Source organism: Antechinus flavipes, chromosome 4, assembly GCF_016432865.1.
Source record: "Antechinus flavipes isolate AdamAnt ecotype Samford, QLD, Australia chromosome 4, AdamAnt_v2, whole genome shotgun sequence".
In the NCBI taxonomy this organism is placed as follows: Eukaryota; Metazoa; Chordata; class Mammalia; order Dasyuromorphia; family Dasyuridae; genus Antechinus; species Antechinus flavipes.
Window position 1 is genome coordinate 157,516,518 of NC_067401.1, and position 17,632 is coordinate 157,534,149.

The 17,632-nt window shown below is 34.1% G+C and overlaps 1 protein-coding gene across 1 annotated transcript in view; it reads left to right on the forward strand.

Moving 5' to 3' along the window:
- The window catches only part of LOC127560552 (ATP-binding cassette sub-family A member 9-like), a 99,697-nt gene extending 88,916 nt beyond the window's left edge, over positions 1–10,781 (forward strand). Inside the window, exons 33-39 of the mRNA XM_051995228.1 lie at positions 265–340; positions 418–512; positions 1,052–1,171; positions 1,414–1,554; positions 3,798–3,877; positions 9,986–10,041; positions 10,155–10,781. Coding sequence (XP_051851188.1) covers positions 265–340; positions 418–512; positions 1,052–1,171; positions 1,414–1,554; positions 3,798–3,877; positions 9,986–10,041; positions 10,155–10,253 — 667 coding nt within the window. The 3' untranslated portion in view covers positions 10,254–10,781. The remainder of the gene's footprint in view (positions 1–264; positions 341–417; positions 513–1,051; positions 1,172–1,413; positions 1,555–3,797; positions 3,878–9,985; positions 10,042–10,154) is intronic.
- The last annotated feature ends 6,851 nt before the right edge of the window (positions 10,782–17,632 follow it).

Here is a 17,632-nt window from a genome sequence, read left to right on the forward strand (position 1 = left end):
AAAAGATTTAAAAATCCAAAATATATAAAATATGTGTATACATCAATATATTTTATTTTTAGTACCATAATAATTCAGACTTCTCTCTTTGGTATGAAGAGAAGGACAAAAATGTTTATGTGGATTTTCTGGATTGCAGGGGGTGCCTTGCCTCTCACCCCCATGATGTGGAAGGGGTAACTGTACTCTCTTTTGTGGATACCTTATCCCAATGTCCACCAAGGGCATAGAGTTTGATAACACATTTAGTTTATTTTCTACCAGATTAGCAGATGCTCTCACACTTCAGAAATACATGAAATCTCCAGTCAAGCAATTGCCAGCAGGTATAAAACGAAAGGTATGTATCATGCTTGATGTTCTTCTAAGAACCACCAAAATAAGGTCAGTCATAAACAATAATTTTCTTCATTTCAGCTGTGTTTTGCACTGAGTATCCTGGGAAATCCTGCCATAGTACTTCTGGATGAACCTTCAACTGGAATGGACCCAGAAGGGCAGCAGCAAATATGGTGAGAAGAAATTTTAATAAATCTCAGCCCTAGTAGCAAGAGAACTGATTGATTTTAATCTATTTGTTGGTTCTGTTATAATTAGGCCTTGAAAGTTCTATTTCTTCATTCACTCCAAATGATCAACTCTGGTAAATCAATATTTAGTTCCAAAAGTTTTCTTATACTCAGGTTAAATAAGCTACCTAAAGTTCTAGTAAATCCTCCAATGATTTTATTATATTCCACAGGTCTTCTGTCTGTTTTATTTTTTATTGTTTATTAATTCAATGTTCTTATCTTTTAATTCACACTTCTGCCTTATCTCAGAATCCCTCTCACATTATTTTTCTTTCCTTCAATTTCTGCAACTAATTAGAGATGGAGAACACAACTTGCTTGGTCCCTTGTGACCCTGCCATCTTCCTCTACAAAATCATTTTTCTCTTTTATCTGTTCTGAATTCCCAAGACAAATTCATTTTTCTTTTGACAGAAAGTTTTAACAGAAACATTAGTGTGTTTCCAGTCATTACAAGCATTTTCTTGCCTTCGCTCTAGGCAAGCAATTCGAGCAACCTTTAAGAACAAGGAGAATGGTGCTATCCTAACTACACATTATATGTCAGAGGCTGAGGCTGTGTGTGACAGAGTGGCCATCATGGTGTCAGGACAGCTACGGTGAGTGAATGTATAATGACAACTATAAAAACAAATACTTAACACTTTAAGAGAAAGACTCTTATACAGGGGCTCTTATAACAACTTCTCTGCTTCCCTTTTTCCCCTCCCTCTCAAAATTTATTATTCAAAGACCAAAGAATAACAGCAATCTAGAGCAATAGATTAAACAGAAAATATATTATTTTTGACTTTGTCTCTCTTTTCTTTATGTTCCTGTTTTTTTTTGGGGGGGGTCCTAGTTGTATTGGTTCTATCCAATATCTGAAAAGCAAATTTGGCAAGAATTATTTACTGGAAATAAAAGTGAAGGAACCTGAGCAAATAAGGCCCTTACATGCTGAGATTCTGAAGCTTTTTCCAAGAGCAGCTCAGCAAGAAAGGTAAGGAAACTTTTTTCCTCTGGCAGCAAAAGTTAGCTTTACTCTGTCCTTAGCTTTTCTTGCTTTGCTATAAATTTTAATGCAATTTACTGAGGAAAAAATAAATAAGATGACCTGGAATATTTAGTTTCCCTGGGAATAAAAAAAGGAATAAATTATTATTTCTAGAAAGTGATTATGGGACTACCAAAGGCAAAGGTTATAGATAAGTCTTTCCTTTGAGAAGACTAGCTACTAAGCAAACTATGCCATTAATGACTTTTAATGCTCAGAAAATAAAGAAGCTTCCTAAGGGTAATTCTATCTGTTTTACATCTGTATTCCCAGCTCTTAGAACTGTGCCTTTCACATAGTAATTACTTAATAAATCTTTTTTGTTGATTGATTGAAGGAAGAAATATCGTTTGTAAATTCCTTGAAGACAGAGATTTCTTTTGCCTGTTTTTTTGTTTCTCCAGCAATTAGCACAGTACCTGGCATATAGTAGGCCCATAAAATTTTATTGATTGATTAACAGTGATTAAAAGTTAAAATGGTTGAATTAAAAAAAATTGAATAAACTGACAATTTTGCTACCTGAATAAGAATTATTAATCTAATAACTGAAGATTGAGTTTAGATTAAAAATAAACAAATGTAACCCATATAAGCTTTGGTGTCTCTCGGTCTTGTAATTCTCACTTTAAGTGATGAGTGGGGTCCCTGAGGAAGACTATATCTCTCACCTCAAGATTCTAGGGTATAACCAAATGTGATTTGTCTAATGTTATTGGCTTAATCCTCCATTCTGCTGTGTACCTCCTTAATATTAATTGTTGAGGATTAATGTCTCAACATCATTTAACCAAGTAATATAAATTCACTTTTACAAAGAAATATTTGCTGTAAAGATATAATGAGTACAAAAGAACAGACATTTTTACCTCTCATCTAGGCGGGTCCTTTCTTCTATTTCACTTCAATTTCTGAGGAGAGTAGACCAAAATTTAAAGGATTTTCTACAAAGTATTTATCCTTTTCAAGTTCACTTCCAAATGTGATATAGATAAGCCATTCCCCTAGAAGCTGTCTTTGATATCCTACTAGGTCAGTTAGGACAATTAAGCTTAAGTCCTTCCCAAGCTCAACTGCCCTAAATTTCTAGCATTGCTCCCATCACTACACCTCTGGCAGATCACTCTTCCAACCTTTCAAACTCATAGGGTATTAAATGATTCCATTCCTTTTCTAATACTCTCTCACCTAAGGTAGGAAAGAATAAACACATTAAAGACAGAAAAGAACAATAGAAGCATATATTTATTCTTTTATATAGACATGGGTGGGTATATTAAACCACTGGTGTTAACAAGCTCTCTGTTTCTCACTAGGAGGCTCATGCTAATCCGTTTCTTCATCCTTATGATTCCGGGTGGAGGGGGAGGAAGGAGGAAAACACAGAGAGAGAGAGAGAGAGAGAGACAGAGAGAGACAGAGACAGAGACAGAGAGACAGAGACAGAGACAGAGAGAAAGAAAGAGAGAGACAGACAGACACAGACACAGATACAGAAACACAGAGAGAGAGAGAGAGAGCACTTAGTAGGAGAGGTATCTAGGTAGATTCTCTAGGAGGGAGAGAGACAGAGACAGAGAGATAGAGACAGACACAGAGACAGACAAAGATACAGAGATGTGAAGACAGAGATCACTTACTTGGAGAGGTATCTAGGTAGATTACTGACCTTAGAAGTTTAGAGACGTCTAGGCAAATGAACTGAGGTTGGGAGGAAAAATAAGACAGAAGTTAGAAGACAGATGTTACCAGATGCATATGAAATTCTAAATGTGAGTGAATGGTTTTTAGATATATATATACTTTGTAGTTAGAATATGAATAGCTAGGTAGCACAATAGATAGACTGCCTAGACTAGAATTAGGAAGAGTTATTTTCTTGAGTTTAAATCTGATCTCAGATGCTTAGTAATTATATGATTCTGGACAAGTTACTTAACCCTGTTGCCTCCGTTTCTTCATTTGTAAATTAAGCTAGAGAAGGAAATGACAAACCACTCCAGTATCTTTGCCAATAAAACCCCAAATGGGGTCATGAAGAGTTGGACATGGCTTAATAAGTTGCTATATAACACTAATTTTTTTTTTTACAGAAAATGGAAAATTATTTCCAGTTGTGTTGTTTATTTGAAAGAAAATGGTAATTTGTGATTTTAAAACTAAGGAACTTTTATTTCCCCCCTTCTAAGGTATTCCTCTTTGATGGCTTATAAGTTGCCTATGGAAGATGTTCAACCTCTATCCCAAGCCTTTTCCAAATTAGAGGCAGGTAAGATTTCAAAGACAACTTTGAAAATAACATTCTACATAGCATATGGTGCCAAAATTAAAAAAATAATGGTGTGATATAATAACAATAGCTCAAAATTCCTAATGCGTTTTAAAGTTTTTCTCCCCAAAATAAATATACTTTTTAATAGTATATTTGAATTGTAGTTCCACAGTGATTTTCATATGGAGCCCCCTTGTGGAGGGGAAATGAGAAGTAAATGATAGTAATACTAAGGGAAAAAGGAGGAAAAGAAAGAAAAAAAAGAAAGAGAAAAGAAAGAAAGGAAAGAAAATAGAAACCAGGTAAGTAGGAAGGACGGAAGGAAGGAAGAAAGGAAGGAAGGAAAAGAGAGAGAGAGAGAGATAAACAAGGAGGAAGGAGTGTTGAAAATCATTACAAAATAAACAGGAGAAAAGAAAAAAGTTCAAAAGACAGCATCCACATCCTGGGTCAGCCAGTGTTTTAGCTATTTCTCTGAAATCTGTACCATCTTCAAATTTGATAAGTGTTCTATCAAAGCATTTTTCTAAGTAATTTAAGAGCATGCTAACAATAGAGAATGAAGCATAGAAACTTTTTTTAAAAATGTCTTTATTTAAAACTAAATGCAAAATAAGAAAAAACAAAATAGAAAATATAAAAAAAACAGAAAAGGGGGGAATAGGCTTTGTTATGTATCTAGCAAATCAGGGAAGATTTGAAACATGTAACAATAAATTTTCTTTTCAAGAAAGCACATATAATAATAGAATAAGTTATATTCATAACTGTCCATCTTTTCTTGTTTCCTTGTAAGTCATTCTTTTGTTCTTGGCTTTATACTTTTTTACTTTATTCTTTTTCCCCCTTTCATTTTTCCCATCTTCCCCAAACAGGCTACAGGTAAGCATGGATATATTTATGTATACATATGTCTGTATGTGTATGTCTACACACACAAATCTATGCTCTACCACCACATACATATATCTATATACATATATAGATGCATACATATATATGTACATATATACACATATCTATAAAATGCACATTTATACATACATGGACAAGCATCTAAAATAATATTAACATGGCTGATATATAATGTAGATTTCTTTCTTGATTAAAATTTTAACTTTGAGATCAGTGATCACTTGCCCTAATTTTTTTTTCCTAATAAATTCTATTCCTGATCCTTGTTACTGTGCTTGTGTATATCTCTAAATATATTTCCTATCCCTGGTAATTTCTACTTTAGTTCTATTTTCTTCCTTGCCTTGCTATTACTTAACCTCCCTTCTTCCCTGGATCCCTTATCTTATTCCCCACCCCACCCCCAGCAAGTCTTTCCTTCTTGCTTTATTCCATTTCCATTAATTTACATCTTATCCCATTTTCAATCAGCTACACACCTTTCTATACCTCACCTTATCCTGTTTCCTTTATTTTTTCATAGATTTTGGAGGGTGTTATGCCCGTTATGGTAAATACATATATTTCCTATTTAACCAATTTCCAATATGAATAGATTTTCAGAACCACCAATCCTTCTCCCACATCTAATTCCTGTATGTCAGTTTTTTTTTTTCCTTCTGCACCTCATTTGTATAGCATTATTGTTAATTTAATATTTCTCCTGGACTGTTTTACTTTTTGGAGTCAGATGATACTCAGTTCTGCCCCAATCTTAATTTTGGACTACCCAATTACTGCTGTCAATCTTAGACATAGGTTTACATTTTTGCATATAAAACATAAACAGTTTATTCTTGTTTTGATTCCTTGAAATTAGTCTTTGATGATGGCATTTAAATTTTCTGTTGAGTATTCAACATTATGATTAATTTTGTTCACTATATTGTTGGCCACAGACAAACCAAAGGTCTTCTGATTGTTGATATATAATATTCTTGGACTGCAATTTTTTTTGTGAGTGCTAATAAATCTTGTACAATTCCAGTTGTAGCTCCAGCATATTTGAATTGATTTTTATTTGTTTGTTTCTTGCAAAATTTTCTCTTTGACCTGAGAGTTTTGAAGTCTGTCAATAGTATTCCTATTTGTTTTCCACAAAGGATCTCTTTGAGGTGGTGATTAGTGAATTTTTTATTTCTACTTTCCCCTCATGTTCTATCACTCTAGGACAATTTTCTTTAATTATTTCTTGCATTATTGTGTCAATATTCTTGGATTTTTTTAATCATAGATTTTAGAGAGTCCAATTATTTTTATGTTTTCTCCTCTTGATCTGTTCTACAGATTTGTTGTTTTCTTATATTTCATTCTGTTCTATTTTTTCAATATTAATTTTTTTATGTGAATTCTTGATCTCTTATAGTTCCACTGGCTTCTCCTTGCCCAATTTTAATTTTCAAAGTACTATTTTCTTCTTTAAGACTCTGTAGCTTCTTTTCTAATTGGTTGACTTTCTTTTCATATTCTTGTTTCTCTTGGATAGTTCTTTTTTCAGGTTTTCTGCAATCTCCTCCTATTTGATTTTTAAAGTCTTGTTTGAATTCTACAAAATCTTTCTGGGAAGATAGCCATTTAATATTACTTTTTGGTGTTGGAAAGTTTTTTTTTTTAATACTTCAGTGTCCTTTTTTGAGGATGAAGCCCAATCTTTCTTATTCCTATAATAAGTTGCTTTGGTTGGGTTCTTTCTTCTTTGCCTGTTAATTTTTTATGAGAATTTATTAATGTAACCATCTCTAATCCTGAGGTAGGGGGGATGGTGCTTCTAACTTCAATTCAGCTCTTCCCAGTGATTTGGAACTACAAACCCAAAATTCCACCTTCTGCATGTGCCTGTAGCCAGAAGCATTCCTTTCCTTCTATTTTTGTACTCACCAGTATGCTGGTTCCTTCACCCCGGGGCCCTGTCTGAGCAGCACAGGTGGCCTAGCATTCTTAATCATTCCTGGTTCCTTCAATTTTCCTAGATTCAGACACCACTGCCCTCTTGGGAAAGTGAAAGTTCCTCTGGTTCATGCTGAGGCTCCAGCTGAACTCAGGAAGTAAAAGGGCTCCCCACTGACTGTTTCTTATACCCTGGAAATGTTAGCACTTCATATTCATTAAATCCCCTTCCTGGGATCTTTCTTCAGTTGTTGTCTCCAGTTGTCCCAGGAGAATTCCTGTTCTGCTCCAATCTTACTTGTTTTTCACTGGTCTATTTTCACTCTTAGGCACCCATTTTTTTTTTTTATTGCAGAGGAAATCCGGAGAGCTTAGAATTTTCTGTCTTACTCCACTATCTTCCCAGAATCCTTCCCAGAAACTTTCTACTATTCTTTGGTACCACATTCCAAATTGACATGAACTCATTAAAATTTTTTCTTCAGCTCTGGTTTACCAACCACTTCTTTACCTAATTGTGCCATCATACTAATTGGTCGACCTCTTATTCTTCTCCAGAAGAATTATGTGAAAGATTCACAAGAGACCTCAAAAGAAATTTCAGTCCTTAAGCTGATGAAAAGGAGAGGCTACAGAAGAAAAAGAAATGATTAAAGAACTAAGAACTAGAAGAAGATACTTTCAAAAGTATCTAGTATCAAGTAAGAGTCAAGATGTTAAATTAGGCAGAAAACTCAAGGATGAAAAATACTTGAAAAGGCCTCTGTATTTAGCATTTAAGAGATTACTAGATACTCTATATTAGTTTTGAATCTTTTTTTTTTCAGAATGGATTCCTTTGTTTGGAGAAGACTCTGGACTTCTCATAATGTTTTTAAATGTATAAAATAAAATGCATAATATTACAAAGGAAATAAATCATAGTAAAATACAGTTATTAATTTGAAAAAAATCTAAGGTGAAGAATCAAGATAGCAGAGACTAGACTGGTCTTTGAGCTCTTTCTGGTTTCCCTCAGAATCAACACCAGATTAAGCCTTTGAACAGGTTTTGGAGTGACAGAACCCACAAATATTTGAAATGTAACAAATTTGCAGCAGAAAATATTTTTTAAGAACTTCAGGAAAAGTGTCTCAATTAGAATAGGTAATGAGGAGACAAAATTATCACTCTTTGCAGATATATTATTAGAAATACCCTCTTGACACTGAAAATCAAATATGGAGGGAAGTTTATTAAATAATAATCTTAAGGAATCATCTTAACCTTTCTGGCCAGAAGCAGACCCTACTCCTCTTCAGGAAGAGGGAGCATTTATTATAGAAGACAGAAATCTTTATACTTGCTAGTGTGTTTCAGCCCCTTTCTTCAGAAAATGGGTTGCTCCATTTCTTCCAGGATACAATCTTTCTGATATGCCCGCTACATGTTTGCCCTTAATATGTACAAAACACGTTCCCTCCATCAATCATCCCCTGTTCAAAAATGGAGGAAAACTCCTCCTATATTCAATTAGTCTATTAAGAATGCTCAGTAGTGATTTGGTCAAGTACTATCATTGCCCCCAAGTAGTTTAGGCAGATAAGCTATTACCTTAAGATTGTGGTTTTCTCAAAACCATAAGTTTTCTTGTGATTGGTTGAATTCACTTGTGCCTTCCTAGCCCTCCAATTTCTTATTTGCTCAAGGCTTCTATTGATCATTTAATTATTCTATGAATCCTAACCTTCCTTAACCTCTCATAATCTGAAAATCTTGTGGTCAGTGGTAGTTACTATCCCACACTATCTCAAAGTTTGCAAAACTGAGGAAACCCAACTTTACAGCATTTTTCACAATATGATACTATATTTAGAGACTACTACTAGAAACTAAAAACTACTAGAAACAATTAACAACTTTAGCAAACTTGTAGGATACAAAATAAATACACATAAAAAAATTTAAATTCGTGGATTCCCAGTTAAGAATGTCTATCTTGAAGAGAGTAGTTTCCTTAGACTTGAGCACAGAAATCAACAGAGATTCTTTGGAAACGAAGATTCCTTGTCACATCAGCAGAAAGGAAGAGGTATAAAGGGTTTCTTTGCATAAGGTAGTGACATGTTAATGATGGGAAGTAGAAAAGGGAAAAGTAAAGATGTAATCTTAGTGAAGAAAACCAGAATGAAAGAGATGGATTAGAGAAATAGAAATAGTTCGAGACCAAAGATTATGATAAATGTGAATAATTCACTTAAAGCAGAATAATAAAAAAAGAAAACAAGTCTGTGGTTGAAGAATAGTACTTCAAAGAGCTTGCTCTTGGAGGTATATAATACTGAGAGATAATAAATTCTAAGATATAGTCAGATATGACTGGTGGCATGGAAGTATTCATTAGAGTTAAGAACACAAAAGAATTAAGAAAGCAGGTTACCAAAAAGGTTTCTCTGATTATAAATATAGAGAACCATGTACCAATTCAAGAAAAAAAAGTATACAATGATTTTAGCAGTATTGAGACCTGGAATAGCAAGTTGGTTGCATTGACTGTTGGGCTTAGAGTTAGAAAGATCCAAATTCAAATCCAGTCTCAAACATTTACTAGCTGTGTTATCTTGTACAACTCAATTAACTTCTATTTGCCTCAGTTTTCTCATCTGTAAAATGTAGATAATAATAGGTTGTTATGATGATCAGATAACAAAGTTGTAAAATACTTGGCACATAATAAATGTTAGAAATAACACTCTTGACACTGAAAATCAGATGTCAAGGAAAATTTATCAAAGAAGAATGTTAAGGAATCATCTTAATGTTTTTACCCAGAAGTGGACCCCATTCCTCTTCAGGAAGTTGGAGCACTGAGTATAGAAATGAGGAAACCTTTATACTTGCTCATGTGATACAGCTCCTCTCTTCAGAGAACAGATTGGTCCATTTTATCCCTAGTTACAGTCTTTCTACAGTCTTCTGCTCACTACATGTTTCCCCTTATATGTATAAAACATGTCCCCCCCCCTTCATCAAATATTCTATGTTCAAAAATGGCAGAAAATTCCTCCTCTGGGGTGTGTTATTTAATATTCAATTGTCCTATTAAGCAGACCACAATAGTGATGTGGTTAAGTCAGGTCACTGACTTCAAGGAGTTTGGGCTGGATAAGCTTTGACCACCCAATGCTTCATTGATTTCAATTTGTCATTATGTTATATTATGGTTTCTAAGTAATGAGTGGAATATATGTGATGTATTCTCATATGAAATTTATTCTTATGCAGTCAAATGTACCTTCGATCTGGAGGAATACAGCCTCTCTCAGTCTACTTTGGAACAGGTATGCTATACTGCCAAACAACGTCCCATTCATTTGGAAGTACAGAAATCAACTTACCATTTCTTTTTCTTTCCCCATCCCCTTTTAACCTCCTTCCCTTCTCCATTTTTCAGGTCTTCCTAGAGTTGTCAAAGGATCAGGAGCTAGGAGATTTTGAAGAAGAACTGGATACAACAGTAAAATGGAAACTCCTCCCACAGGAAGAGCCTTAAAGGATCAAACCTTCTATATTCTTTTTAAGCTCAATAGAATCATTTGTAATCCAGTTAATTTGGCTTATTTATCTTATATTTTGTTATAAAAATGAGTTAGTCAAATCTTTGAGGGACCAAAAGGTAGCAGAAGTTAAGGGAGAGATAATTCAAGGCATCTGTAACAGTCAATGTAAATGCATGGAGTCAGAATATAGAAGGTTTTGTTTAACAGCAATAAAAACAGTATCATTTGAAATTTTTTTCTATTTTAGTCCCAATCAAATCCTTATTTTCTACAAGAATCATTTCCTTATTACTTTTAATTATAGGGCCTTCCTTCTGTTGATTGTCTCCAATTTAGTTTGTATATATCTTGTTTTCATTTTTTTTTTTTACATATTATCTCTCTGTTGAATTCTTTGAGAGCAAGAATTTTATTTTCTCATGCTTTGTGTTCCTTGAGCTTAGAACAATGCCTGGAATATAGTAAATGATTATTAAATGCTGGTGATTGATTAAAAATAATAAAATCATATGCCCATAGAATCTCAAGTTGGAAAAAATTTATTTAATAGATTGCATTGGTCCTCTTCCCAGGAGGAATGGAAAGTGATATACCCTGACTGCTGTGGATAATTATAGTTTTTTTTATTTTTATTTAATAATTACTTTATATTGACAGAATCCATGCCAGGGTAATTTTTTTTTTACAACATTATCCTTTGCACTTGTTTCTGTTCCAATTTTTTTCCCCTCCCTCCTTCCACCCCCTCCCCTAGATGGCAAGCAGTCCTTTATATGTTGGATATGTTGCAGTATATCCTAGATACAATATATGTTTGCAGAACCGAACAGTTCTCTTGTTGCATAGGGAGAATTGGATTCAGAAGGTATAAATATCCCGGGAAGAAAAACAAAAATGCAGATAGTTCACATTCGTTTCCCAGTGTTCTTTCTTTGGGTGTAGCTGCTTTTCTCCGTCATTTATCAATTGAAACTCAGTTAGGTCTCTTTGTCAAAGAAATCCACTTCCATCAAAATATGTCCTCATACAATATTGTTGTCGAAGTGTATAATGATCTCCTGGTTCTGCTCATTTCACTTAGCATCAGTTCATGTAAGTCTCGCCAGTCCTCTCTGTATTCATCCTGCTGGTCATTTCTTACAGAACAATAATATTCCATAACATTCATATACCACAATTTACCCAGCCATTCTCCAATTGATGGGCATCCATTCATTTTCCAGTTTCTAGCCACTACAAATAGGGCTGCTACAAACATTTTGGCACATACAGGTCTCTTTCCCTTCTTTAGTATTTCTTTGGGATATAAGCCCAATAGAAACACTGCTGGATCAAAGGGTATGCACAATTTGATAATTTTTTGGGCATAATTCCAGATTGCTCTCCAGAATGGTTGGATTCGTTCACAACTCCACCAACAATGCATTAGTGTCCCAGTTTTCCCGCATGTGGATAACTATAGTTAGGGAATTTCAGGATACAATTAAGGTAAGTAAACATCCACAGTATTCAATTTTTTTTTCCATTTATTATGACCAGTGATTCTACTTGATGGACGGTTTGATTCTGGTTTGTGGAGGAACTCTGTTTTTGTGGGGTTAATTTTCAAGGCACAATTAGCACAGGTGAATCAATCCATACTTTTGCATCTCAGCTTCGAAGGCTGCTTTCCATGCATAGTCATTGGTGAATAAAAGTCGTATCAAGTCCCCTTCCACTTTGTTCTTGGTTTGTAACCTTTTCAAGTTAAATAGTTTACCACTTGTATAAAAGCTTATCTTCACACCATTTTCAGCCTTCTTGAAGGCATCTGAAAATATTGCAGAAAACATCATTCTGAACAGCATGGAAGAAAGCACACTATTCTGCTTCACTCCATAGGTTTCTGGAAAAACATGAAAGCACTGTAGATCTTAGATGATGAAATTGATACATGTATTGCCACTGTTTAGCTCAGCCTTTTGGAAGCCCTGTGAGAAAATTTGGGAGGGCAGAGGTATCAGAAGGGATATCAAACTGAAAGTCTATAGAACTATAGGGCTGAATACATTGTTGTATGTCTTTAAAATCTGGACAAGTCTATCATTTCTGAGGCAGAAAACTTAACTACTTTAATTTGAATTGAGATCCGAAGATTACCTGGGAAGATACATACCAAACACTGAGGTCTTTTCCAGAGTTTAACTGTCAAGAGTTTCAACTTTATTGCAGAGCACCATTCTAATGGATTAGTCATATAGTTTGAATACCAAATACACCTTACCCTAAACACTATTTTACAGGGAACTCTCACAAAGTAAATGCTCACATAGTAGTCAGATGAAGCAGTATAGGGAAACTTTTAAGGTATCTCTTAAAAATGTTATTAACTGAGATGTTAGAAATTGTGACATAACATGTTATATCCACATCAAAGAACACACCATATCTCATGAACAAAACAGAATTGTAGAAACATAAAGGAAATTTAAATTGCATAAAGCCTGACTCACATGAACTCTTAAGTGTTCTAAAGAGCCACTTGTGCTCAATCTGTGTCTGTGCTGCCTTCATATCGATCTGATAAGCCATAGCAAACACATTGTATCCTGATCCCAATATTGTGACATTGTGTAATTAATCTTCTTTGAAAATGAAGAAAGAACAATATTCTTGAATCAAAGAACATAATTCATCACTAAATATGTGTAAAACTGGGCAAAGTATCACCATATAACCTGAATTCCCATGTTACCTGCAATGTACAAATTGGCCAAAAGATGAAATTCCTCCTTAAAATGCATTATATTTTTCACTCATATCATTGTTAACCTAAATCATCACCAATTCTTCAAGATTGGTATTATACTTACACTAGTATTTTTGAACAGTGAAACCTAAAATGAAGAGGGAGTCTTCTCAGGAACATAATACCAATCAATACTACATATCAATTTTTCTTTCAAGTGGCTTCCACTTTAGGCTTAGTTGGTCTGACACAGTGGCCTTTTGGGATAGAATTATTCTCCAATAAGCAATGCAAAAAAAACCCTTCTATTTAAATTTTTCAAGGATTGGACAAATCTAGTCCATGAAAGGGTTAGCACATGATGATTAGTACTAAATGTTATAGAGAGAATATTAAAACCTAATTATATTAAGGAAGTGAACTTAAGTTGTGTTGCTACATTTCTGGAGAATATAGTGGTTGAAGAGTTTATATCTAAGATAGGAGATATATTAGCCCAAGTGGCACTCTTACTAAGCCCCTCGATGAAAGTCACAGAAGAGATAATATCAAAGCTATAACCAAAAAAAATAAGGGTTTGGAAAATATTGGTTTTATAGTTTGTTTCTTTCCACAGAAAGATTTCTCTGGAGAAAAGAAGACAATATTCAGGTAAGAGTATGGAGGGAAGGAGAGATAATGAATCTATAACTAAAAGTAAAGAGAAAAACTTCAGTAAGGAGTATATGATACCTTAGCTAAGTATCAGAGTTAAACTTTTTCTGCTTGCTTTTTCTTAGTTTCATTATTATCATCCTCAAAGTTCCATGTCTGATCATAGCAGATCACCTGAAATTATGCAACCATGATCCATATTTGTGAACATGATATCCTCTCTGTAAGAGAACATCTTCCTGAAAATGGTGTGATCGTCTGTAGAAATAACCAAGAAACTAGAATATTTGATATATATAGAATACTGATCCATGTTAAAGAACTTTAAAAACAGATTGGGAAATGGTCATGGGCTAAGTAATCTGGGGCCTGGAAAGAAAAGAACTAGGCAATCAAAGGCTCTCCCTATTGAAGTCAGAACCAATGGAGGAATTGTTCAAATGCTTCTTTTTGCACAAATTTGCACAAATTGTGGGGTATATAAATATGTAAAATATTTGTTAAACTAAACCAAGGTGAAGTTGTTATGAGGAAAACAGAAAATGGTGAATATCAATTGTCGATCTGCATATGGGAGCCATGACACTATGCTAGATATAGGGTACCTAGTGGTTGTAACTAAGGACAAGATATCGCTCTTGCTGACCTTGATTCCTTATGCCAACTAAAGTGTGCATATAATCCACATGGAGTTCACTCTATCCCCAAATGGCAAATTGACCATCTTATTCCATTTTAGGGTCAAATGCTTAGTCCCTATAAATCAGTAGCTTTATTATCATATTGTTTATTATTAAAATTGTGTTTATTCTCCCAGAAATCATATTTGTGATGATTCTATACTACTATAAAAAGGGGAAGGAATTTCTTGCCCAGTGGTTTCTTGGATGTAGTATTTAGGAAGATTTGTCCAAAAAAAGAAAGGATGAAGTGCTTTTGGAGGTAGTTCTCGTGAGCTCTTTCTTTCTTCTTTCCCCAACAAAGAGTTACCTTCCCCCCTCAAAGGGCTCTATGTACCTTGAGAAAACAGTTCAAATCCCCCTTGGAAGACAAATCCCTTTTCTTCTGGAAAGGTTTGGTCAACTCCTAAGGGAAAACCAAGATTTGGGAAAGAGAAACTTTTGCTTCACCATAACTATAGCAAATTTACTTGGAGAAAGGGAGCCTCTTGGCTGTCTTAATGATAATTCTGAATTTCAAGATGAAAGCAACATCCTTATCTAGCTATTGTGAAAAAAGGGAGCAGCCCCTCCACAGAAATTTCTAAAGGAATGGACAACTAGAACTATTTTTTCCACTCCTAGGACAAGAGGTATTATAATCATTACACTGGGGAACATTAAAGAGGGGTGGTAAAGAGCAAGTCTAGGTATCAGCACTAGCACTTGAATAATCTGCATCCAAGAAGACAATGAAGTTTTATCTTTCTAAACACAGATGATCCTACTTCATAGATAAAGTGCCTCTGCCAAAGATGTCCCCATTTGTATTATAGCCCTGATGATGCTGATGATGCTCCTACTCAATATTATTGTATCTTTCAGAAAACATACTGTGAACTATAATGATTTAGTAACATCTGCTACATTGATGAGATTATTGAAATCTTGGACTTGCTCTATTAATTGGAGAAGTGAAGGTTATTGGTCTTTCTCTTGCACACTTTTTCATTACTTCAAAAAACCACTAAATGTTGTTTGTGTTCATTTTTTATATTTTTAATTTATCTTCTCCTTACTTCTTTTTCATTCTAATAAATTTTTTTCCAGGCTGTTCTTCTCAATTCCAAGATTTGGGTTGTCCAGGAAAGGCTCTTAAAACATTTAAACTATAAAAGTTTCTCTAGATGACCTCTAAGAGCTTGCCACCAAAGATTGGGATGTGATTAAAAACAGTATTTGCCAGATTTCCCCCTACACTTTGCTATGTATTTAAGCTTAGTTCTTTACTCAAAAGGTAAAGAAAATATTCCCGTGATTTGACTGACCCAGAGGACTAACTGTCAATAAGCCTAACCATTTAGCTTCCTGGTGGTCTCAGGATATGTTGACAAGGATCTGTTGTAACCTTAAGGCATAAAAAGGCCCACCCACATGGCTTAAGGATCTTTCAAGCTTGATCCTTGTTCCAAGACTTCTCAAATAACCATACTTTATCTTCCTGACCAGAAATGTTTCCATAAGGTGATAAGGCAGACTTTATCTACACAAGCTAAGTGCTATCCTTTCTGTGTTATATTTAAGTAAACTTCATTCAGATATAGGTACACTCGAGGACCTATGAGAAGCCTTCAGTTATATCCAAACACCTTTGAAAAATTTATGATGTGCATAAATATCATTGATGATGCAAAGATAAAAATGAAACAGTTGCTGGTTTCCAGGAATTTACATTCTACTCTGGAGATTCAACTGTTCCCAAGTAGGTAAATACGCAATAATTTCAAGAGAAATAGAGAAATAAACAGTTAGAAGGAAATCAAGAAAGATGTTAGGTAGAAAATGGGAGCATAATCCAGATATGGGTTATCACTTACATAAAATCACATAGATAGGAAATTGAAAGTCATGAGCAGAAAATCAGAAATTTGACTGAAATAAATATGTGTGATGGGGAGTAATATGAAATGAGATTGAAAACATAGGTACAAGCCTGATTGAATTTAAATAACTGAATGAATATTTTTATTTTTAATAGCTTATTTTTCCAAATACATAAAAAGATAATTTTCAAGATTTACCTTTGCAAAACCTGAGGATTTAAAAAAAATATTATCTTGTTGATAATAGGAAACTTATTTAATTAAAATCACCAAAAATGTTTATTTTTCTGTAAGAAGTGACAAAGTCCAATGTGTATTTTAGGAATATAAATCTGAAAAATAATAGAGAACATAGAATTAAGTGGAGTTTTCCTTTAAATAACAAATAGTTTCTGTCTAAAATCATCAACAAGCATTATCTGTAATGAGGATATGCTAGAAACTTTCTAAATTAGATTAGGGGTGAAATAAGGATTTCCATTTTCACACTATTATTCAACATTCTACTAGGACTATTACTTTTAGCAATGAGGAAAAAAAAAGAACTTGAGATGAAAAATTGTTGATGAAACTTTTTGCAGTACTTCAGAGCTTACAGGAATTATTAGATTCCTGGCACATGAACTAATGGACAATGGATTCCTTATGGACTATTTCTAGGACTTATGGACTCGTATAAATTTTCAGATTGATTCATGTTATTTGTTACATTACTACTAGCCTGTGTTATATTGCTATGTGCTTATGTAAATTATATGTAATGCCTCCCATATTGATGGATTTATGTATAGCATGTATATCTGTTTCAAAGTTCTGGCCCATATTGATGGATTTATGTGTACTTGTTTCTAGTAAGCCCCTTCAGAAACCTACTAATATGATTTGACTTCCTATTTCCTTTAAGAAAACAAAACAAAATATCATTTTTGCAGATGATATGATGGTATACTTAAATAACCCTAGAGAGAATTAAAATGATGAAAAAAAGAGCTGAGACATTATTTTATTTTATTTTAAAGGCTTTTTTTATTTTAATAACTTTTTATTGAAAGATAATTTTTTTACAACATGCCAGGGTAATTTTTTACAACATTATCCCTTGCACTCACTTCTGTTCCAATTTTACCCCTCCCTCCCTCCTCACCCTCCCCCAGATAGCAAGTAGTCTTATACATGTCAAATAGGTTACAGTATATCCTAGATACAATATGTGTGTGCAGAACCGAATAGTTCTCTTGTTGCACAGGGAGAATTGGATTCAGAAGGTATAAATAACCCGGGAAGAAAAACAAAAATACAAGCAGTTTACATTCATTTCCCAGTGTTCTTTCTTTGGGTGTAGCTGCTTCTGTCCATCCTTGATCAATTGAAACTGAGTTAGATCTCTTTGTCGAAGAAATTCACTTCCATCAGAATACATCCTCATACAGTATTGTTGTTGAGGTATA